The sequence below is a fragment of the Podarcis erhardii genome, assembly GCF_964252035.2.
Source record: "Podarcis erhardii genome assembly, chromosome: 1".
NCBI lineage: Eukaryota > Metazoa > Chordata > Lepidosauria > Squamata > Lacertidae > Podarcis > Podarcis erhardii.
In genome coordinates this window covers 88,137,257-88,162,043 of record NC_138497.1, presented here as the reverse complement: position 1 = coordinate 88,162,043, position 24,787 = coordinate 88,137,257, and the positions used below count along the sequence as shown (strand labels likewise).

General features: G+C 41.5%; 1 protein-coding gene and 2 pseudogenes across 3 annotated transcripts; all 3 read right to left on the bottom strand.

The window, feature by feature from the left end:
• Window positions 1-717: 717 nt before the first annotated feature.
• Window positions 718-7,261, bottom strand: LOC309336832 (C-X-C chemokine receptor type 1 pseudogene; annotated as a pseudogene). Its single transcript, XR_014161592.1, has 2 exons — window positions 7,196-7,261; window positions 718-3,163 (listed from the first exon to the last, which is right to left on the bottom strand). The product of XR_014161592.1 is annotated as a C-X-C chemokine receptor type 1 pseudogene (transcript).
• A 3,926-nt stretch (window positions 7,262-11,187) lies between these two features.
• Window positions 11,188-13,095, bottom strand: LOC309337771 (C-X-C chemokine receptor type 1-like). The gene has a single exon (XM_081854599.1). The coding sequence runs from the start codon at window positions 13,076-13,078 to the stop codon at window positions 11,987-11,989; it is 1,092 nt and encodes a 363-aa protein (XP_081710725.1). The 5' UTR covers window positions 13,079-13,095; the 3' UTR covers window positions 11,188-11,986.
• A 7,667-nt stretch (window positions 13,096-20,762) lies between these two features.
• Window positions 20,763-22,399, bottom strand: LOC309345758 (C-X-C chemokine receptor type 1 pseudogene; annotated as a pseudogene). Its single transcript has one exon. The product of its transcript is annotated as a C-X-C chemokine receptor type 1 pseudogene (transcript).
• Window positions 22,400-24,787: the final 2,388 nt, after the last annotated feature.

The following is a 24,787-nucleotide window of genomic DNA, read 5'->3' as shown; positions in this document are numbered from 1 at the left end:
GTTTGGAACCATCACATCAAAAAATAGGTGAAGTCACCTCAGTATTCAAATGGTGATGAAGTCTGCTGCCCCTGCCTCAGGAACCCTTGTACTCAATTTAGTGATGAAATCTTGAGAGACAACCAAACCTATGCCAAAAAATGGGCATAGGTATCAAGCATTCTTCTACAGCAGGCACTTCTAAATGAGTGACCAACTATAAGACATGCAACTTAAGGTATCAGTGTATAATCTTGTAGAAGTCTTTTGTTTTTAGTGTTTTAATAACAACTTCATCAGATGCTGTACATGTAGAAAATATAAGAGAGATTGAATAGTTAAACCAGGATTCTTTATTGGGCCAACATCTTATATAATAAGGGAAGGTAACATGTCACCTGTTTAGAATTTGTAGGAATACATATCTACATAACATCAGCCAGACCTTCTTATTTCATACAGCTAGCTACAACACTGGCAGTATAGGCAGAGGCAGAGGGCCAATACTTTATCCCTGAAATATCATGCATCAACAGCCATGTAGACAGTTTGAAGCTCACACTAGGTCACCAGTTCTCTATTTTTGGCTGTCAGCAGCTCTCGGCTGGTTGCCCAGGAAACTATAAAGACAAGGAAAGGTTTCTTACAGTCCTTTTTTATTTCAAACTTTACAGAGAGAGGCTACAGAATCCAGCCTCTTGGATAACGGCATTGTCCCGAGTGAATCTCCATTCATCATCATCATCTCCTCTATGGGTGCCACTAAGTGCCCTCTGTCTTTGAGCTCTTTGCTCTCCTACTTTTAAGGCTCGCCAGGTTCTGGGAGATGGTGGGTCTGGAATGCTTTCTAGTGACAACGTGTCAGCCAGCTGCTGCTCCAGCTCTGCCTGCTCCTCCTCTCCCATTATTTCTCAACTTTTCCTCCTCATCTGCCTCTGAGCTATGACCTCCCGCAAACCACTGTTGTGAATCTATATAGTCTTCCTCCCCCCTGGAAGGGTCAGGGTGGGGAAGGAGTCTCCACCACCCCTCCTCCTCTGCCCAGCCCCTGACACTGGCTCTAGATGTGCACAATGAACCTACCTAGCTTGACACAAGTGAATTCTGGCAATCAGATCAATGCATCCTGTTCCTTAATTCATGGTATGTTCGTATTAGCAGCTTAAAACACAGCAAATGTTTTGAGAGGACTGCAGCAAACAGCAGTATGTCAAGAAACTACAGGATTAATTATAAATAATGTGTGAATGCAGCTTCAAAAACTAGCAGTAGAAACACTGGATTTGGATTAAGCAGTAATGGGAAAATACCCTAACTATTAGGGAAATATGAGACTTCAGGTAAAAGTTATGGAGACGGGCCTTTTCCCTAAAGGCCATTGTGTGCATTATTCCTTATTACCACCCTCTCTCCATTGCATTGACCTAATCACAGCTCTGCAGGCGAATTTACAGCAAAATCATATTTCTATCAAGATGTATTAACAAATTAATTTTAAAGTAAACAAAAGAAAGATCTATAAAAGAATAATTAAAAATGAATTCGTGATAGAGTTGGAATTAAGTTTGTTTTCTCTCCATATATCTTATTTTTTGTTAAGCATATAAATCCACCCATAATTTTGTCACAGGATTCTACTTTAGACAGATTGGCTATGGAAATACAGGATATTGTTTGGCTATCATTTATCAAAGAACTGTATATTATCTGCACTGGACATAACCTGGTAGCCATCTTGGTTTTAATGCACAGAATTCCATTTGAGAACATTATACATGTTTCTGGGTGTACAATACCTGATGTGCAAATGTTCAGATTATTTGAATCACAAAAACTTTCTGGGAGGAAAATAGACATATTTGCTTTTCTGACAAGCATGTGGGGATGTTTTGTGTCATCAATAATCATTGCTGAATCTAAGCTAATACTGGCAGATTATTTTTATTTTATTTATTTTATTATTTCTACACCACCCTATACCCAAAGGTATACAGGTGGTTTTTTTAAGCATCTCAATGGTATCACTTTAGTGAGTCTGACTCTTGAAGCCTCCTTACAAGCATGGCTATTACAGAGTTGTAGATGTGATGCCAGAGGTCGATGAGAAGGAGGAACCCCTTCTAAACCGAGTCAAGGCTTCTTTGCTGATGATGCCTCTTGTGACCAGGATCTTGAGGAAATTGTTCCGGAACTTCTGACCTATGAAGGCATATATGATGGGGTTTATGCAGCTGTGAGCAAATCCCAGGATTTCAGTACCCGAAAGGGCTGCATCAATGCCGTTGCGAAGGTCACAGGTTTCACCAATAGCTCCAGACCTCATTAATGTATCAAGAAGCAGAGAGATATTGTAGGGCAGCCAACAGACCAGGAAGACCAGCACCACAGCCAAGATGACTTTCATGGCCTTCTTTCTTTGACTGTTATTAGTCTGGTAGAGTCTGTGTACCGTCACACCATAGCAGAAGAGCATGATGATCAAGGGAAGAAAGAAGCCAAACGTTTGTGGCAGGATTCTCAGTTTCACTCTAATCTCAGATGTCTGGTTCCCTTCAATATTTTCATAGCAAACACACTTGTAGAAATCAGGTGGTAGGTAAGCCACACGGAAGATAATCCCAGGAAGGGAGAAGAGGAAGGAGAACAGCCAGATGCCAACGCAGACAAATTTGACCCAGCTCCTCTTCTGAGTGACTGCCCGGGTAGCATAAACGATTGCCAGGTAGCGATCCATGCTGATACAGGCCAGCAGGAGGATGCCGCTGTAGAAGTTGACTTCCTTCAGGAGTGACAGGATTTTGCACATGGGAGTACCAAAGATCCATTCATGCGCTCTTTCTACAGCCCAGAATGGCAAACTAAGTGCAAAGAGGAGATCAGCAATGGCGAGGTTCAGAAGATACACATCTGTGGCAGAACGGTTTCCTTTGTTGTAGGCAATCACCAGAACCACCAAGGAGTTTCCCACCAGGCTCAGAAGGCATGTGAGACCGTAGATGAATGCCACTAGGTACTTGAAAACATCTGGTGTAACATTAATTCTGCAAGGTGAGGCTGCTGCTGCTATACTGTTAGGGTCAAAGGTACCGTAGACGTCACTGTAATTACCATCTAGATAATAGTCCAGAAAATCCAGATCAGAAAGCACAACTGAATTTGCCATTATTGAGGTCTTGTTCTGGGCCTGTGTAGAATATGAAACCAAAACAGACATATGAACGAGTTCATTAAGATCAGTGGGATACATATTTGTTATATATGGGCCCAACCTAAGTTTAGCCATTCTCAAAATGCTTGAGCATTTTAACAAAGTTAAAACTGCTGCATCTTAAATCCTGCATATCAGTCAATGTTACACAAGAACCAAACAGTAGAGCTAAAAGGAACCCGGCACTCATCTAACAATTCCATTTCCTGCTACCATTCAAAACCTGTTGCTAAACAGAGTAGCCTTTGGAATCCAGATTATACTGCGTGCAGAAAACTCTGCCACAAGTGACAAGAGTTTGCTTTGGGACAGGAGTGGAATTGTCTTCAGGCTGATTCAGGGAGCGATCACTGAGGAAAAAGATCTACTTTTTTCTATCCATATCCTCCAATATCTCACTATTCAAAATCAGGATGCTCCATTTTTGGTCCTGAGCTCTTGGGGGAACCAGCTGACTCTTGCAGGAGGAGGTTCCCCATCATTGGTGTGTGAAAACATATAAGTGGCTGGCTTTTCCACACACACACACAAAATTGCATTGATTTGATAAAACCAACCAGGCTTCTTTCCACACAAGAGCTTTCTGACAACATAGATATGATAGGTCAATTCCAGACAGATTCCAACTATGCAGGTTGAATGTGTGGCCATTTCTCCTACTTTTCCTAATGAAAACAAAGACTGGGTTTTCTATCATTCCACAGAGGCCATAGATTGCAGCAACAGGGACATAATTTAATTATTAAAAGCATATTTTGTTCCCAAGAAGGGACCCAGGTGGTGCTGTGGGTTAAACCACAGAGCCTAGGACTTGCCGATCAGAAGGTCGGCGGTTCGAATCCCCATGACGGGATGAGCTCCCGTTGTTTGATTCCTGCTCCTGCCAACCTAGCAGTTCAAAAGCACATCAAAGTGCAAGTAGATAAATAGGTACCGCTCTGGCAGGAAGGTAAACGGCGTTTCCGTGCGCTGCTCTGGTTGGCCAGAAGTGGCTTAGTCATGCTGGCCACATGACCCGGAAGCTGTACGCCAGCTCCCTCTGCCAATAAAGGGAGATGAGCGCCACATTAGGCTGGACCTAATGATCAGGTGTCCCTTTACCTTTACCTTGTTCCCAAGAGGGTTGTGCCTCCTTTTCAAAACTCTTTTAAGTTTTCTCTAGTTTTATTTATACCCCTTCCTTTCATTTCTGTTAGTGTTTATTGTGCTTATTTTTAAAAATGTGTAATCGATCATGGATATCTGTGATTCCTGCACACAACAAGGGTTCACACAGGTACTAAAGCAGCCAAAAAATAAAATAACATATGGGAATTTCTGCAATAGGGGGATTATTTGGAAAATATTGGGTGCTTCCAGATGACCTGTTTACTGAGCATGCAAAGCTTCATTGCTCCAAAGCTTCATGGTGTTTTCCCCTGTCATTTTCCTTATACTATAACAAAAGGTCAAAAATTGTGCAACATGAATTTGCCAGTACAGTGGAACCTCGGGTTAAGAACTTAATTCGTTCTGGAAGTCCATTCTTAACCTGAAACTGTTCTTAATCTGAGGTACCACTTTAGCTAATGGGGCCTCCCGCTGCCGCCACATAATTTCTGTTCTCATCCTGAAGCAAAGTTCTTAACCCGAGCTACTATTTCTGCAGGTCTGTAACCTGAAGCATCTGTAACCTGAAGCATCTGTAACCCGAGGTACCACTGTACGTGATTGAGTCTCTCCCTAGAATAGCAACTGTCTGGAGGGGTTTATTGTCTATTCTGAGGACCAACCAGGGCTTTTTTCAGCTAGAACTCACCGGAGCTCAGTTCCAGCACCTTTAAGGTGGGCACCATTATAAGAGAAGAAGGGAGGCACTCATGGTGAGTTCCAGAACATTTTTTTCTAGAAAAATAGCACTGGAGCAACTAATGCACAATGTTTTCCTTTTATGAGGCTAAAGTACATGTGGTGAAGAATTTGATATCTGTGTACACCAGAGGTAGGCAGCATGGTGCTCTCCTTTTATCTTGGATATCATCTCCCATTTGCTCCATTCCTCATTTCCCAATGGTCAGGGATGATAGGCGTTGTAGTTCAGCATTATCTGCAGAGCACCACATTGCCTACATCTGGCATATTACTACACACCATCATATGTGAAAACGGATCAAGTGTTTATTTTTATGTGATAAATTCGAAACATCTGTCATAACCACAAAACATACACACGTGCTATTTTGCTCTCTTCCTGTGGAGAGGATATGTCTGTGTAGCAAAACTACATGTGTGAAGTTTCACCTTTACGGCAATGTGGGGAAATCTGTGCCAATAACTTGGTTGCTTTTGCTGTTCTTGCAATAGGAAGTGTGAGCACACCTCTTTCTCAAGATGCACAGCATGTTTGCTTTAGCAGGTCTGCCATGCAAGTCTCATTCCTGAGGTCTGTGTTAATACCCAATGCATAAAGTTTTTCCTACATGGACCTTTGTTCTCTGCTTTAAGGCTAGGAAACAACCAACACTGGAGAGATGACTCCTTTCAGTATATATTCAAAATCCAGATTGACTCATTTATGTGCAAAAAAAAAAAAAATCAACCTATAGTGACATTTCCTGATATTCTTATCTTTCATATGATTTGTAAAATTAGTCTGGTGACGAGTTCAATGTAGATTTGGACATTCTGTTTCTAAAATGCTGCTGTAACATGGGAGTGAACAGAAATGATTTGGCTCAGAAGCTGCCACTGGGATAGTCTCCTGTTGCAATTAAATGCTTCTCTGGGCTGACACTGTAAACTCCCTTTTGCTCGCTGGTCCAATGGAATACCCCATAATTGCTACATAGCCAGGCAGTACATGGCAGTTTGGTCTGTATCCCTGATGCATGCTGCAAAGAGTCGGGGGAAAATGCGTGGTACATTGCAATGCCAGTCTGTGTAATCACGAAGTTCTAGAAAATGCATGAGGAGACTCATGCACAGGTGCAGCTGCTATTGAATACCTGACAATGATTTCCTGTATAAACAGGTCTCTCCTGTGGAGGCAGCTTTACTTTTGGGGTGTGTGAGTGTGAGTGTGATGAGTGTACTATTAGCTGTTTCCTTTAAGAATATAAGAGCAGCATCTTTTTCCCTTCATCTTTCTCTGTTTTCCCTAGTCAAAATTTATGCTGTAAGCTCTCTGAGGCCAGGAACCTGTCTTTTTGGCTTATGAGGGGTAGCAGCAACAGCTGTAGTAAATAGTTGCTGCAATTGTTGATAATGATGATGCTGTCTATAGCTCATCATCACTTGCAGAATCCTTCTCTAGATAGCTGTTCCACCTCAGAAGTCATTCTGTATTAGTTCCAAATATGTGATCTGCTTATAACCATCTACCCCACATCAGAGACAACTGCAATTCAGTATCAGGTGCATCACTTTGTATTCAAAATTATCCATTATTATTATTATTATTATTACTACTACTACTACTGTATTATTATTATTATTATTATTATTATTATTATTATTATTATTATTTTCCCTGCCTTTCATCCCAAAGTCCCAGGGTGGCTACAACAATTATAACACAACATTAATATATAAACACACAGTAGCACACAGTATTAGACATCTCTGTGTGTATTTTGTTTCCGGTTATTCTTTAAAATTGGAAATACTGTATGCTCAACTGCAAGAAAACTATGATCAGTGCTGTGATATCACATGTAAAATGGGTTTTAGACTGGTATAATTTAATATGCTGTTCAAAATAATATTTAGTAAGATTTGAGTCTGCAGACTGTCATCGCAATACAAGGCAGATGCAATCATCATGATGAACAGTGAGGATCTCACCGTCAAAATGCTACCGCTGCTTAACTTTTATCATCTAGCTTGTTAGACATTTATCTAGAACTTTAGCACCCTGGAATACCAAGTTTTGCCTATCAATGCATTGTTCCCAATATATTAATATATTGTCCTTATCATCATTCTCATGTCCTCAGTCCTATGCAAAGTTAGACAGAGACATCCACTTACCTGCCTGCTTTAGGGAATCGTCTTGAGGACACCAGCATGTGGTGCTGAAAGTTCGGGTTTTCTAGGAGGAACTGGCCTTTGCAAAACTTCCCTCCACAGAGCACATCAAACCCTTCATTACATTACCTAAGAGGCGGGGTGAGGAATGGTCTGTGGATGACTATAACAGGAAACAGCTCCAACTGTGAGAAGTATACTAGTAAGTGACTCGCTCAATTCCTTCACTTTGATTACCCCAACAAGATACTAGTTCACAGTGCATTACCTGCAAACTTCCCCTGTATGCGAAGACAGACTCTGGTGGGTTGAGTGAATGAGACCAATAGTGGGTCCATTGGTCAAGAAGGCAGTTTCTGCACATGCTGTAGAGGGAAGTGAGAGGCAGATAGGGCTTGTCAACCTGGGTAGGTAGCTCATCTAGGAGAAGGAAAACACTGTTCCTAAACCTCCACTGCCTTGTGGAAAAATTTTGGGAGAAGAAAAGGATAAGGAGTAAACCCTACATAAATGATGTTTACCAACCTCCCATCAAATTATGGCTAAGTGCCTATCCACAAATTCCTACTGCAACCGTGTAGTGCAAATTCTTGGTGTTACACAACAGGATTTGTGAGGTCCACATCTGAGAACCAGGGCTGTGCAGGAGAAACGCAGATTGATGTAAAGCTTGGAGACTTGTGTTCCACCACTGCCTTTATCTCTTAACCTCACTCTCTAAATGTAAAAAAAAAATTAAAGTGACTTAGGGCTCATGCCAATGAGCTATTCATTTATTCAGACTTGCTTGCACAAAGCTTATACAGAGGTTAGATTATCGGCATGCACGCACACCCACCCACCCACACACACACACACACACACACCCTAACTGGTGTTTTCTCATAGGCATATTCTTCAGCCTGTCAGTGACACAATAACAGTGCAATAGTAGTGGTTTTATACCAGACTGTCCACTCATCATTCCACTTTATTCGTTGTTTTGTGACACTTCCCTAGAGTTACTGCATTATTGCCATCTGGAGGGGCACTCTTATGCTATAGTGAAGGGGTGACCAACTTCCAAGACACTGCGATCTACTCACAGAGTTAAAAACTGCCAGTGATCTACCCCCTTTTTGGGGGATTCAGGTCCAAAATCTTGAGCTTATTTTTAGGGGAGCCAAACTTGTTGAGCTTCTTTGGGGGGAGCCAGTGATCTACCACAGACGTCCAGTGATCTACCGGTAGATCACGATCTACCTGTTGGACGTGCCTACATAGTGCAACAAAAGTGAAACTGCAGAATTCTGCTACAAAAAATTACAGGCAGAAAGCTATGGAACCTGCATCCGTTGGAAATAAAGCTGTATATAACCATGGAGTATTACTCTCTATTAATTATGGATTATTATTCTAATAATGGATGTTGGAATTTCTTGGAGATAAAGTCATTATACTGGACTGGAGGAAGACTATTCTTGACTTTTAGCAATAATAACAATTGAGGAGCCCCTTTAGGACATTTTGTGTGGAAAGGGAAATGAATGAGATACCTGGGGTTGAATATTGGAAAAATACTGCCTAGCAGATTGATGAGCAGAGTGGTATTACCTTGGAATACAGCTGGATACTATTCTGAATGCTGAATATTTTGAATAATGTTTATATACATAATGGACAGATGAAGAATCAGAAGTCCAATTTATTTCCTTCTCATTGCTCTCTTTCCTTTTATTTTTCATGAGCTTTACTTCTTGTGTTTTCTATTTCTCTTTCTTCTTTTATCAACTTCACTTTTGCTTTTGTTTTATTTTTTGAGGTCCTCTACTATGGGTTAATGAGGGCACACACAAGAAGGTGATGGATGGAAGGTGAAAAACCCTGCGTGAGAGACAGGGAAGGGTCTCCCAGGGTGGGAGGTTGGGAAAAGGGAAGCTCCCAGGCACCGGCAGAGGAAGAGGAGTGCGTGGGGGAGCGCACCGCCCCCGGCAGCTCGATCCCGGTGGGGTTCCATCGCAGCTGCTCCCCCGCCCGTGCTGGGTGCCATGCCTCTGCAGATGGCATGCCATGCCCCCAGGATACACGTCATGCCCATCTGGGCGGCGCGCCACGCCCCTGGAACGTGCACCAGCCCCACCCCTACCTGCTCTCCCCCCCCCCCCCGTGCCGGAGCATGAGGCTCCGCCACTGCTCCCAGGTGAGAGCTGGGAGGGTCCACCCCCTTTTATGTGAGACAAGATATACAGTGGTACCTTGGGTTACAGATGCTTCACGTTACAGATGCTTCAGGTTACAGACTCTGCTAACCCAGAAATAGTACCTCAGGTTAAGAACTTTGCTTCAGGATGAGAACAGAAATCGCACGATGGCGGCTCAGTGGCAGCAGGAGTCTCCATTTGCTGCCTCAGATTAAGAACAGTTTCAGGTTAAGAATGGACCTCCAGAACGAATTAAGTTCTTAACCCGAGGTACCACTGTACTTCTGATAGAGGGCTTTGTATTTTCTTCTTCTTTCTCTTTTCTTTTTTGTGGATTTATTTTTTTACATTTTTATTTACCTTAATCTGTTTTTTATTGTGTTCCATGCTGAAAAGTTTCAATAAAAATAAATTTAAAGGAAACAAAGCTGTATAGCTGCCCCAAAACGTTTGCCAGTGTGAATGGTGCTGAAAGCGAGCTTGCATATAACCATCTTGATACCATCAAATCATCATGAATGCACAATAAAAAGGGATGTCTGAGAGGGGTCTTTGTTGAGCATTCATTCTGACTTGCTTGTTGGGTGGTTATGCAGCAACGAGCATTCATCTTGCATTCGTCCTCATTTCCTTGTAAGGTATTTATATGTGGATTTGCCAGGTCAGGAGCATCCCAGACCCTGGGGTATCAGGGCCCAGATCTGAGACCTAAGGGCCCCGGTGATGCCACAGTGTCAGGCTTTAGAGAATCCAATCCTTCCCACAGTGGCAGCCAAGAAGCAGATAAATAAGAGGAGTCCTTACCAAGTAATTTATTCCATAATTCACAGAGAGACACAAAAGAATGCAGTCTCCCTAAGATAATGGCGTTGCTCCGAGTAAAGTCCAACCCCTCCGTCTCTCCTATTCTACGTCATCCTTGCGTCGGCTAATCTGAGCTTTCTGCCTCTGAGTTTTCTGTTCCACTATCCTCAATGCTTGCCTGGTCCTATGTTAGGGAGAGGTCAGGAATGCTCTCCAAAGACACTGAGTCTGTCAGCTGTCTCTCCCTTGGTGTTTCTTCTTCCTGCTGTTCCTCTCCCAATATTTCCCAGCTTCTCCCCTCTGCAGCCTCTGAACTATGACCTTCTGCAAACCACTGTTCTAAATCTATACTGTCCTCCAGTTCCTGGGAAGGTTCAGAAGAAGGGGGGCAGCCCACAACATTCCTCCTCAGTCCAACTGCTGACACACAGAGGCAGGTCATAGTGATGTCATTAAGCATGACACATTAAGCATCAACTACAGGCACTGAGAGCAAGTCATTCAAATAGAACACATGAAGTCTAACAAATGTGCAAATACGTCACTAGTTGGAAATTAAAATAGAAACTTTAGTGTTCCTACGTCCAGCTGAAATGAGGGGGTCATTTTTTTTCTCACCTCCTAATACAGCCTATACTTTTTGGGGACTGCCCTTGTGAAAAATCATTGCCAATGATGCAATTGCTGTTCCGTACTGTATGCATTTAATTTCCTTCTGACCTCCCTGAATCTACACACACACCCCTACGCTTATGCCATTATGCATTTTTTTATTCTTTTGGATGCCACAAGATATTATTGCTTGTTCAGAAAACAACAACAAAGAAAAGACATTTAAGAGTTCATAAGAAAACTTAACAACATTCAATATTGCTTGCAGTGCAGGGCTACCTTTCTGACATATACAGTATATTTTTTTTATTTTATTTTTTATTTACATATAAAAAATATATGTATAAACCTCTGTTCAGGAAAAGGGCAGTTTACAACAATCATACATAAAACCACGTGATAACAACCATATGAAAAAATAAAATCAGAGGTCAACTAAGAATTACGGAAGGATATTTTCTATATTGTCAGCAAAAGCTTAGCAGCATACAAATGCTTTCATAGGTGTTTAAAAATTAGAACAGAAATCAATATTTAATTTTAGCATAGTATGAAGAACAGTTGCATAGAAAAAAAACACAGAATTCAAATTATTTTTTGTTACAAGATTAAGGGTTACCATAAAGTGTTAAAAAACATAAACATCTGTTTTCTAATTAATGTGAGTGTAGAAACAGGACTGTTTGTGCCAAAGGATGTGTTTAAAGCATTTGCTAGAGGGTTCGTGACTGACTTTAAGCATAGCACTGCAGTTTACAGCAGAAACATATTTCTATCAAGATGTATAAATATATTCGATTTAAAGTATACTAAAGACAGATCTATAAAATAATGAATTAAAAGTAGAAAGGGAATGTAGTTTGCCCACTCTCTATATATCACATTTTTACTTAACCACATATAAAAATGATGGCTACATCCACTCAAAGTTTTGTCACAGCATTCTACTTTAGACAGAATGGTGGTAAGAGAACAGGAGATTGTTTGGACATTGTTTATAAGGAACTCTGTATTAGCACTGCTGAATCTCCACTAATATTGGCAAAATAGTAGTTGGTTTTTTTAGCATTTCAGTGGTATCATCTTATTGGACCTGATTCTTGAAGTCTACAAAGACCTTCATCGTAACAGTGGCTGGACATACTCTGTCTTGAGTGTTCTGTTTCTCCCTTTTTTTCTCTCCCCCCCCCCCAGCCTATTACAGAGTTGTAGATGTGATGCCAGAGGTGGATGAGAAGGAGGAACCCTTTCTAAATCGAGTCAAGGCGTCTTTGCTGATGATGCCTCTTGTGACCAGGATCTTCAGGAAGTTGTTCCGGAACTTCTGACCTATGAAGGCATATATGATGGGGTTTATGCAGCTGTGAGCAAATCCCAGGATTTCAGTACCCGAAAGGGCTGCATTGATGCTGCGGTGGCGGCTGCAGCTTTCAGCAATAGCTGCCATCCTCATCAAGGTATCAGCAAGCAGAGAAATATTGTAGGGCAGCCAACAGACCAGGAAGACCAGCACCACAGCCAAGATGACTTTCATGGCCTTCTTTTTTTGACTGTTCTTGGTCTGGTAGAGTCTGTGTACCGTCACACCATAGCAGAAGAGCATGATGATCAAGGGAAGAATGAAGCCAAACGTTTGAGGCAGGATTCTCAGTTTCACCCGAATGTCAGATGTTTGATTCCATCCAATATTTTCATAACAAACCCATTTCATCTTCTCAGTTGGCAAGAAAGCCTCATGGAAGATAATTACAGGAAGGGAGAGGATGAGGGAGAGCAGCCAGATGCCAACGCAGACAAATCTGACCCAGCTCCTCTTCTGAGTGACTGCCCGAGTAGCGTGAACTATTGCCAGGTAGCGATCCATGCTGATACTGGCCAGCAGGAGGATGCCACTGTAGAAGTTGACTTCCTTCAGGAGTGACAGGATTTTGCACATGGGAGTGCCAAAGATCCATTCATGCGCTCTATCTACAGCCCAGAAAGGCAAGGTGAGTGCAAAGAGGAGATCGGCAATGGCAAGGTTCAGAAGATAAACATCTGTGGCAGAACGGTTTCCTTTGCTGTAGGCAATCACCAGAACCACCAAGGAGTTCCCCACCAGGCTCAGAAGGCATGTCAGGCCATAGATGAATGCCACTAGGTATTTGAACACAGGTGGCATAACATCGATTCCGCAGGGTGCTTTTGCTGCTACGCTGTTAGGGTTGAAAGTGCCGTAGTAGTCACTGTAATTAGCATCTAGATCTAGGTCCGAAAGATCCAAATCAGAAAGCACAAATGTATTTGCCATCCTTGAGGTCTTGCTGTGGACCTGCATAGAGTTTGAAGCCAAAACAGACACATGATCAAGTTCATTAAGATCAAGAGATTATGTATCTGTTATACATGGATCAGATTTACCATTGTCATTTTCAAAATGCTTCAAAAAGTTACAGCTCACCAGAAGTAAAACACACACGGCTCCATATTGGTATCTTAAGCCCCACAATCACCTTGGAGTGGCCTAAATGTGCCCTGGCCATTGGTCTAAAATGTCGCATTTCATTCACTGTTTGCCTGCGAGGTAGTCCATTGTTAATATTGAATTCCCACAGTTCTCATGTTAAGGAGAACATAGGATAACCAGCCTCATATACCCCAAATACTTAAGTCTGATTAATTCATGAAGGGGTTAATTGTCCAGTCAGACTTAGCTATGCTACTTCCCCTTACCTTGGAAGGAAATGGGCAATCAAGTCTTTGTTAGCCTTACTCTACCTGTGAACTAAGCATGTAAGGAGGTTTGCAGCTCAGCCTCATGGCTTTTACCAACCTCTTGGTAAGGATTTAGGAAGTTTTATCACTTTGTAACTAAGCTACGTTTTACTGCCTGTGCAACTTTTCTGTTTGGTGTAAGAAAACGCACATGAATCTGACCTTTGGAGAGTTTGTTAGTAAATCATTTTTTAAGCTACCAAATGTTTGGTCTTTTCCTATGCTGGGGAAAGAGGGAGAATTTGGAAATATTTTTTTAAGAGGACATGTTGGAACTCACTTGGAAGAGCATACTTTAAAGGTCTAACAGCCTATATATATCCACCCTTCACTTTGTAGCATATTTTGTGACTTTAAATCTCTGCTGCGGACTATTTTGTGGGGTGGAGTGGAAAATGGTGTGAGGAGAATAAGAACTTACAGGGTTAAACAGTTCTGTGTGACGTCATTCTGAGGCGTGGTTATGTTCACATACGGGAATCTTTCTTTGTGTGTGAGTTCTCTTTCATTTTCGGCTGAGAGGCGAAAGGATGCCTGCTCTCTTGCCTGGCTAATTTATGATGTTTTTCTACTCATTAAAAGACTGTTGGAGATTAGCAAAAGGCCTGCATTTGGTCTGATTTATTATCCACACACAAGGCAACAGTTTCTGCTGCTGCAAAGACTCTGCTAAGAGAGCTGAGGGAGCTCGCTTTTTCTATCGGCACGGGCGTCCAGTGGCGCAGTAGAAGCGTGCCGGACGCCATCTTATCTCACAAATGGGGTGAAGAGAAAATGGCACGGAGTTTTCTGGGAAAGGCATTTAAGGAAAGGCACAAAGGAAAACTGCTGAGGGTGCAGCTTGGGGAAAGTGGCCTGGGGAAAGTCTCAATGTCCAGAGAGACATTTGGCCCCAGTCTGAGGTGTCGCGTCACTTAGGTATGAGAATATATACTTGGCTGCCTTTTCCAAAAAAATGCATTGATTTGATGCAACTAACCAGGCTTCCTTCCATACAAAAGCGGAACTTTATGGCAACATAGATATGGTAGCTAGAGTCTAGAGAGATCCCAGCTATGCAATTTGAATGCCGGGCCATTCATAAGTGAGATGACATTGCTTCAACCCTTTCTAGGATTTTTTCTCATCACGTTCCTTATCACAGAAATCAGATCTTTTTGAGAAGCTGGTTTATTGTGCAAGACCTCCTGATGAATCATAATGTGCAACTTGAATTTGCCAGTATGTAATTGAATCCTACCCCAAAATAACAACCATCTTTCTACTGTGAGGACCACCTCACTTACCACACATTCCCATTGCAATATGAACCTACCCATGGTAGGGAAATTGATATCTGTGTACACCAGGGCTCTTCTTTGGCCTTTGACTCCATTTCTCATCAGCCCCAGCCAGCATGGCCAATGGTCAGAGATGATGGGTGCTGTAATCCAGCATTATCTGCAGAGCACCACATTGGCTACATCTGGTATATACTGCACACCATCATATGTGAAAACAGATCAAGTGTTTATTTTTATGTGATAACTTCGAAACACCTGTCATAACCACTGTGAAACATACATACGTGCTGTTTTGCTCTCTTCCTGTGGAGAGGATATGTCTGTGTAGCAAAACTACATGTGTGAAGTTTCATCTTTATGGCAATGTGGGGAAATCTGTGCCAATAACTTCGTTGCTTTTGCTGTTCTTGCAATAGGAAGTGTGAGCACACCTCTTTCCCAAGATGCACAGCATGTTTGCTTTAGCAGGTCTGCCATGCAAGTCTCATTCCTGAGGTCTGCATTAATACCCAGTGTAGCTGAAAACTATGGGCTGCTTCATGCATAAATATTTTCCTGCACTGACCTCTGTTCTCTGATTTAATGCTGGGAAACAGCCAACACTGGAGAGATTACGTCTTTCAATAGATTATCAAAATCCAGGCTGTCTCATTTATGTGCAAAGAAAAGTCAATCTATAGTGACATTCCCCAATACAGAGGCGTAGCAAGGTAAGGTGGTACCCAGTGCGAGAAAAAATTGTCACCTCCCCCCCCCCATCAATGCCTCGGGGTAGGCTTAGGAGTCGCAGGCAGGCGGCGCACCGAATGTCACCCTGGGCGCGCCTCCCGCCCGCAACTCCCAAGCTTCCCCCTCAGCGATGACACCCAGGGCAGTTCACCCCCCACCCCCCTTCCTACGCCTCTGCCCCAATATTCTTATTTTTTGTATGATTTATAAATTAATTTGTGGTTTTGAGTTCAATATAAATTTGGACATCTTGGTAGGAAACAGAAATTGTTTGGCTCGGGAGCTTCTACTGCAATAGCTTCCTGTTGTGATTAGATACTTCTTTGGACTGACAGTATAAACTCTCTCTTGCTCTGCTAGCTAGTCCAGTGGAATCCAGCACAATTGCTACATAGCCAGGCCCCACATGAGAGTTCAGTGTGCATCACTGAGTTTGAATGTTGCAAAGAGTTAATTGTGTGGAACGTTGCAGTGCCTATCTCCGTAATGTAAATCACTAGAAAATTCACAAGGACACTCATGCAGAGGTGCAGCTGCTGTCTTTTTGATTTATGAAAAGCAAGGTATTGAGAGTGCTGTATGAGCAACAGCTGTAGTAAATAATTGTTGCAATTGCTGCTGATAATTCTATCTATATAACATCACCAGTTGCAGGATCCTTCTCTAAGCAGCCTTCCCCTCTCAGGAGTCATTCTGTATCAGTATCAGATCTGTGATCTCAATCTACCCCACATGAGAGACGTCTGATGTTCAGTATCAAGTGCATCACTTTGTATTCAAAATCCATTACTATATTATTATTATTATTATTATTATTATTATTACTGCCTTCCCTTCACCATAAAGTCCCAGGATGGGCTACAACAATTACAACACAACATTAATATTCAAATCCAGTATTGCATAGTATTAGTCATCTCTGTGTGTATTTTGTTTCCTATTATTATTTAAAATTGGAAATATTGTATGGTCAGTTGCAAGATAAACTATGATCAGTGCTGTGATATCACATGTAAAATGGGTATTAGACTGGTATAATTTAATATGCTGTTCAAAATAATATTTAGTAAGATTTGAGTCTGCCGACTGGCACCGCAATACAAGTCAGATACAATCATTATGATCAACAGTGAGGATCACACCATCAAAATTCTACAGCTGCTTAACTTTTATTTTCTAGCCTGTTACACATTTATGTAGAACTTTAGCACTCTGGAATACCAAGTCTTGACTATCAATGCGTTATTCCCAATATATTAATATATTGTCCTTATCATTCTTATCCTCAACCTCAATCCTATGCAGAGTTAGGCAGAGTCATTCACTTACCTGCCTGCTTTAGAGAATTGTCCTGAGAGCACAAAAAATGTGATGCTGAAAGTTCGTGTTTTCTAGGAGGAACTGGCCTTTGCAAAACTTCCCTCCAGAAAGCACACCAAGTCCTCCTTTCTATTACTTAAGAAGCTGGGTGAGGAATAGGCTGTGGAGGACTATAACAGGAAACAGCTCCAGCTGTGAGAAGTATACTAGTAGGGGACTCACTCAGTTCCTTCACTTTGATTACCCCAACATGATGCTGAACTTGGTTACTAGTTCACAGCTCCTTCCTTGCAGATCAAAGATCAAGCTGTTCAGTCTGATATAGTGCAGAAACTCATCTACTCCTGTAGACAGTGTTTAGAAAATCTGTCTGCCTGCATTGAAAAATTCTAATGCAATCTTTGAAAATACTGTGATGGACTTCCATAACCATAAAAAGCATGTCCTGTTTCAGATCTGCAGGAGAGGGAAAAGCGTATTTTTAAGGACATTGTTGTTTATGATAGAGTTCAGGGGCTGCAACTGGAGGACATGATAACTGAAGGGTGTAGGGTAAATTGAACCTCCCTCTCTTTGAAAATGATGACGTATGATTCAAATGACCCCCCCCCCCATTTTTATCACTGAATGCATATACAGTAGGAGATTTGTGAGATCCAATGGTTTACCAATTTTGAACTGTTCTAAGTATATAGTTATTTCTGTATTCTATGCCAGAAGACAAGAGTAATTATTTCTGTGAGATGACATTTGAGTGACAAGCCTGAGTGAAGGCACTCACAGATTACCTGTTTGTTGCTTTCTTTTCTTCTTGATTTCTTTCTTAATTTGTTTGTGGGGAATTTAGATGATGTGTTTTCAGGGAAGTTAGATGATGTGTCAACACAAGTGGTTTCCCACATGTTCCAGGGCATCTCCCCGTCACTTTCCTTAATTGCAAAAAATTGATATTTGGGGCAGAAGGTTTTTTGCTCAAGACCTCCCAATCAAGTATACTATTCCATCCTAAATTTTGAAGTATGTGACTGAATCTCATCTCCAAATAGTGACAGTCTGAAAGTTCTTTTAGTTTCCTTTGCTGGACCAACACAGCATCCATCAGTACATACAATTTCTGCCCACAAATCGTTCTCTGCTTAAAGGGCTATGAAACAACATCAGAGCTGCAATCACTGACAGGAAGATGGAAAGCAATTTAAAGATTTCACCAAATAATATTTTGCCATCCTAACTGCCGGACTGGCATGCAGGAAATAATATGTGTCCCTTGATGCTCTCCTTACAACTCCCCAGCAGAGGGAACTATTGCTTGAATATCAAGCAAAAAGTTTGGATGTTTTAGGGAAGCTACTTCAAATGTGAATGATTTCTGGCAATTTTTTGCTGGTGCAGGGATGATGGGATGCTCATCAAAAAAAAAAAAAAAACAATGGGACTTTTTTTTATAATTGTTATTAAATTTTCTGTTTTGCAATTTCAAATAAACATTTTACAAACTTTAAAATATCCAATGACTTCCCGCCTTCTCTTTCCATGGTTCATTTTGCATATCTTACACCCCTGCATATTTTATAATAACCATTCCAATCGGTTTTCCACTATTGCATCCATCAATAATTATTTACTCTGTTGAATTTATCTTAATGCTGCCAGTGTTTTCAGCTGTACACAGTTATTTTCCATATACTCAATATATTCCATATTTTCCATATACTCAAACAACGTTTCCAATCTTCTTTAAACGTATATTCTTCTTGGTCTCTTATTCTATATGTTAAATCTGTAAGTTCTGCATATTCTGTCAACTTAAGTTGCCAATCCTGTTTAGTTGGGACCTCACTCACTTTCCATTTTTGGGCTAACAAAACATGGGCCACAGTTGTTGTGTACATAAATAACCTCTGACACCTGGGTATTTCAGTCTCTATATATTTTAGAATATATATATTCTATATATATTGAAGTTTTACATAAATAGAAAGGTCATGGATTGAGCTTTTTTGGGGGGGGGTATTTGATAACCATTTGGCCACATTGTTTACCATTTTTTAAATAAAAAAAACCCTAATACTCTGTGTGTGCATATATTTGTGGGTATGACCACTGGTAAACAAAAGCTGATGCCATAATAAATATGTTAGCCTTTGGTGCCACAAGACTCTTGTGTTGTTTTTGCTACAAAGATTATACTTGATCTTTTCACACCTCACTGTCAGGCTGGCTAGCCAGTTTATGTGATTTCTGTTGCAATTGTGGCTCCTGGCCAAAAAAGCACATATCCTCTGCGAATTCTATTTCACAGTGACGCCCTTTACAGCAGCCTTTTCCAACCTAGTGCCCTCCAGATGTTTTGGACTACAACTCCCATCAGCCAACTGGCAGGGGCTGATGGGAGCTGTAGTCAAAAACATCTGGAAAGCACCTGCTTGGGAAAGACTGCTTCAGAAACATGCCTTCTGCCTGATCATGACTTCTGCTCCAGTTCCAGCTCTGCAGTGTGTCCTATGAGTGGTGTTGCCCTAAATGCTAAGAAGTCAGGTGTAGAGCCTAGCTTCTCCATCGCCTTTCTGCATGGTGACCCTTGAAGACTGTATTGCCATCATGCCCTGAGTTGAATTCCCAGCCAGGAAAAGCCCTGCTCCTTCATTTGGGGCCTGCCCACCTTGGCCATGCTTGACTTGCAAATAATGTTCTCAGGAGTTGTTCCCAAAAGCCTATTTCTGCTTTCATAAAGCTTGATTTGTTTTTCTGTGAATGTTTTCACACAGAGAGAGCAAATATTGTCCTTCTGGCCCCTCCTGTTAGCTTTGGGGGTGTCTCTCGCCTTTTAGATACATTGGTAACTGAAGTCTTGCTGACAGGTAGAACCACATAATTGTTTTAATAGGGATCATAAAGACTCTCAGCTCATATAACAATGTCTCATAAAATGCAAATCACTGAGATGGGAAAGGCTGATCTTATCCACCACTAAATAGCACACTACCCTTACCCCCTGGGCAAGGGAAAATATGCAGATGGAGTTCAGCAGGCCAAAAAGGAAGCTTCCTACATACTACGGATGCTGTATTTCCTGACCTATAACAGAAGCTTCTCCCCATAAAAAGTTGGGTGACTTGAAATGTAGTTGGCTTCAAATGTTTCAAGTTAGGTCATTCATGAACCACATTTTCAGTAATGAACAATCCTTATGAAGGAACAGGTTTGTTTATGCAATGGGATGCATTTAAAGCAGTTGCTAAGGGGTCAGTTACTGACTTGAACATAGCTCTGCAGTCAAGATTACAGTAAAATCATATTTCTATGATGACCACATTCAATTTAAAATATACAAAAGGCAGTTCTACAAAATAAGGAATTAAAGGTAGAGAGGGGATTAAGTTTCCTTGCTCTGTATATTTTATTTTTAGTTAAGCTCATATAGAAATGATAGCTACATCCAGTCAAAATTTTATCACAGGATTCTATTTTGGACAGAATGGCTTTAGCAGAACAAGAGATGGTTTGGATTGTTTATAAGAAACTACAGTGGTGCCCCGCAAGACGAACGCCTCGCAAGACGGAAAACCCGCTAGACGAAAGGGTTTTCCGTTTTGGAGGCGCTTCGCAAAACGAATTTCCCTATGGGCTTGCTTCGCAAGACGAAAATGTCTTGCAAGTTCCTGCGGGTTTTTTTTCCTTTCCCCCCCCTTTTTCTAAGACGCTAAGCTGCTTATCAGCTGATCCGCTAAGCCGATAAGCCGCTAAAAGCCGCTAAAAGCCGCTAAGCCGCTAATAGCGCTAAGCCGCTAAGCCGTCAATGGGCTTGCTTCGCAAGACGAAAAAACCGCTAGACGAAGAGAATCGCGGAACGGATTCTTTTCATCTTGCGAGGCACCACTGTATATATAATATGCATGGCACAGAAGAGCATGATGATCAAAGGAAGAATGAAGCCAAACATTTGTGGCAGGGTTCTGTTTCACCCTCATTTCAGCTGTTTGATTCCATCCTATTTTTTCTTCCCCCCAGGCTATTACAGAGAGGTAGATGAGAAGGAGGAACCCTTTCTAAATCGAGTCAAGGCTTCTTTGCTGATGATGCCTCTTGTGACCAGGATCTTGAGGAAGTTGATCCGGAACTTCTGCCCTATGAAGGCATATATGATGGGGTTTATGCAGCTGTGAGCAAATCCCAGGATTTCAGTACCCGAAAGGGCTGCATCAATGCCGTTGCGAAGGTCACAGCTTTCACCAATAGCTCCAGACCTCATTAATGTATCAAGAAGCAGAGAGATATTGTAGGGCAGCCAAGAGACCAGGAAGACCAGCACCACAGCCAAGATGACTTTCATGGCCTTCTTTTTTGGACTGTTCTTGGTCTGGTAGAGTCTGTGTACCGTCACACCATAGCAGAAGAGCATGATGATCAAGGGAAGAATGAAGCCAAACGTTTGTGGCAGGATTCTCAGTTTCGCCCTAATGCCAGATATTTGATTTCAGCCAATATTTTTGTGACAAACCCATTTCATCTCCTCGGTTGGCAAGAAAGCCTCATGGAAGATAATTACAGGAAGGGAGAGGATGAGGGAGAGCAGCCAGATGGCAACGCAGACAAATCTGACCCAGCTCCTCTTCTGAGTGACTGCCCGAGTAGCGTGAACTATTGCCAGGTAGCGATCCATGCTGATACTGGCCAGCAGGAGGATGCCACTGCAGAAGTTGACTTCCTTCAGGAGTGACAGGATTTTGCACATGGGAGTGCCAAAGATCCATTCATGCGCTCTATCTACAGCCCAGAAAGGCAAGGTGAGTGCAAAGAGGATCAGCAATGGCAAGGTTTAGAAGATACACATCTGTGGCAGAACGGTTTCCTTTGCTGTAGGCAATCACCAGAACCACCAAGGAGTTCCCCACCAGGCTCAGAAGGCATGTGAGACCGTAGATGAATGCCACTAGGTATTTGAACACAGGTGGCATAACATCGATTCCGCAGGGTGCTTTTGCTGCTACGCTGTTAGGGTTGAAAGTGCCATAGTAGTCATAGTCACTGTAATTAGCATCTGGATATAGGTCTGAAAGATCCAGATCAGAAAACAGAACTGTCTTTGCCATCCTTGAGGTGTTTCTCTGGGTCTGTGTAGAGACACAAGAACAAGTTCATTAAGATCAAGGGGTTCTATATCTGTTATACATGGACCCAATCTAAGTTTAACCATTCTCAAAATGCTTGAGCATTTTAACAAAGAATTTAAAACTGCTGCAACTTAAATCCTGCATATCAGTCAATGTTACACAAGAACCAAACAGCAGAGCTTAAAGGAACCTGGCACTCATCTAACAATTCCATTTCCTGTTACCACTCAAAACCTGTTGCTAAAAGAAGTAGCCTTTGGAATCCATATACAGTGGTACCTCGGGTTAAGTATTTAATTCGTTCTGGAGGTCCGTTCTTAACCTGAAACTGTTCTTAACCTGAAGCACCACTTTAGGTAATGGAGCCTCCTACTGCTGCCGCGCCGCCGGAGCCCGATTTCTGTTCTCATCCTGAAGCAAAGTTCTTAATCTGAAGCACTATTTCTGGGTTAGCGGAGCATGGAATCCTGAAGCGTATGTAACCTGAAGCATATGTAACCCAAGGTACCACTGCAATACTTTGCTGCATGCAGAAAACTCTGCTACAAGTGGCAAGAGTTTGCTTTGGGGCAGAAGTGGAATTGTCTTCAGAATGATTCAAGGAGAGCCAAAACAGACACATGAACAAGGCTATGTATCTGTAATATATGGGTAGAATCTAAGTTTAACAATTCTCAAAATGCTCGAGCATTTTTTAAAAGTTGAAACTTCAGCATCTTAAATCCTGATGTTGGGAGCATAACAAGTAATGTTATGCAATAACCAAACAATGGATCTGAAAAGAACCTGACACTCATATAACAATTCCATTCCCTGCTACCATGCAAAACCTGTTGCTAAACAAAGTAGCCCTTTGAATCCATATTATACTGTGCAATGTGCAGGGAATCCTGCCAGAGGTAACCAAAAGAATTATCAATTTGGGGGGTAAAGTGGTGGTGGAATAGTTTCTAGACTGATTCAGTGAGAGGTTACTGAATAAAAACATCTACTTAGGAATCTTGTGCCATTGGCTCAGCAGGCACATTTATTCAGAATACCACAGAGAAAAGAAGATGGATATAGCTCGGAAGAAAGCAATAAATAAAATATAGTTGATGACATTGGAGAGGATTTTTTTTCCCCCGAACTGGGAGGATAGTGGCACACAATTTGGATAATTTCTACTGGCTTTGAAAGTATTTGAACAAGCATGTCAGAAACAATTTGGCTATTGATGGCAATCCGATGTGCACTTTCCTGGGAGTAAGACCCATGTAACAATGTGGGTGTTATTTCCAAGTAAATATGTATAGTGTTGCAGTGTGGACTTGTCCCATGAAAAAACACCCTGAAAATCTAAAGGAGATTCATTGATTACTTCCTTCTACTGCTCTTATGCTGTTGACCTCATGGTATGAGGAAAAGCAACCCATCAAGATCATGTATTCATTAACTCAGACCAGAGTCCTATGTCAATGTTGAATGAAAATTAAACAGTCTCTGTTGTGATGTTTTGAAACTTTAGATTAAATTAAATTTATTTCTTTTTTTATTTGCACTGCTCTAACACTGTATAATCTTAATTGGTTTGCCAAGCCTATCATCATTATCTTAACAAACTTTCAAGGAACTCTGGTTTGTTCTAGTTCCGTTCCTTCCGGGTTTATACTGAATTTAATTTCTAGACCAAAAGCATACCAGTAACACTGTTTGGGGAACCTGCAATTTATAAACAAGTGTTGCATTTGAAGAGAATTTAGTAAGAAGAAAAATAAACTGCCACATTGACAGTAAGGTTATGAATGGCTATGGAACTGTGTGCACACCAAACATTTGAAGCACACACCCCACCTGAAAGGCTGGATTGACCACTTCAGCAGACAGACTCCAATCTTACAAATTTAAAACCATGGGCACCTGACTCCCAATCCTATAACATCACCCTCTTCATAGGCATATTTGTCAGTGATTACCACCATCATTATTAACACATTCTAGGATAAGTGTCTACAGGAGAGCAGCCACTATCCCTCCATTTCAACAAACTTCAAGAATTGCTCTTCCCACCCCAATAATATTTTTTTAGCTCTTCTCTGTCGAGGCACCTGCCATTCAAGTTTCAGCCAAAGCCACCAGTCCCACAAGCAATTGTTTTTTTAAAATAAAAATAAAAGCCTTTCCCTCTCTCCAAGTATTCACCCTCACATTTCAACAGAACCCCCACAAAATTATCCCCCCCATTATCATTATTAACACACATGTATTCTGGCATAAGCAGGTGGTACTCAGTGTTAGTCCCATTCACATGATTAACTTAGGTTCATTAAGTTCAATGGTTTACTCTGAGTAGGACGTAGCTGAATTCAATGCAGGATGCATAGCAGAGGTGGGGAAATTTCCTTTAGTCCAAGAGCCATCATCCATTCTGGACAAGTTTCCGAGGTTCAAGTGGGCATGAATTTTAGTTTCATTACAGCATTTTAAAATATACAGCTTGAAACTAAAATGCAACCGCCCCCTAAAAAAAAAAACTGTGAGAGGGCATTTTGTATCTGCAGCTTCATATTTAAATCAAAGAACAAGCACACAGAGAGCATTTTTAAATTTACACCCCCAAAATCAAATCAAAGGAGAACTATATAGGTTGCAATTTCAGCACATGCCTCCAGAATTGGGAAAAGTATTATTTTCTGTTTCCTGCACCCTGGTTTTGCAACAAAAGCAAGCAAGAAAAGGGGTTTCTTATCTCGGTCACGGAAACTTGTGTGAAGAGCTCTTCCCCAGTCCTCTGCCCTGCACTCAAGAAACAAAAGTACA

Excerpts from the sequence above, each read along its gene's own strand:
- LOC309337771 (XM_081854599.1), bottom strand. The coding sequence starts at position 13,078 with ATGGCAAATACATTTGTGCTTTCTGATTTGGATCTTTCGGACCTAGAT.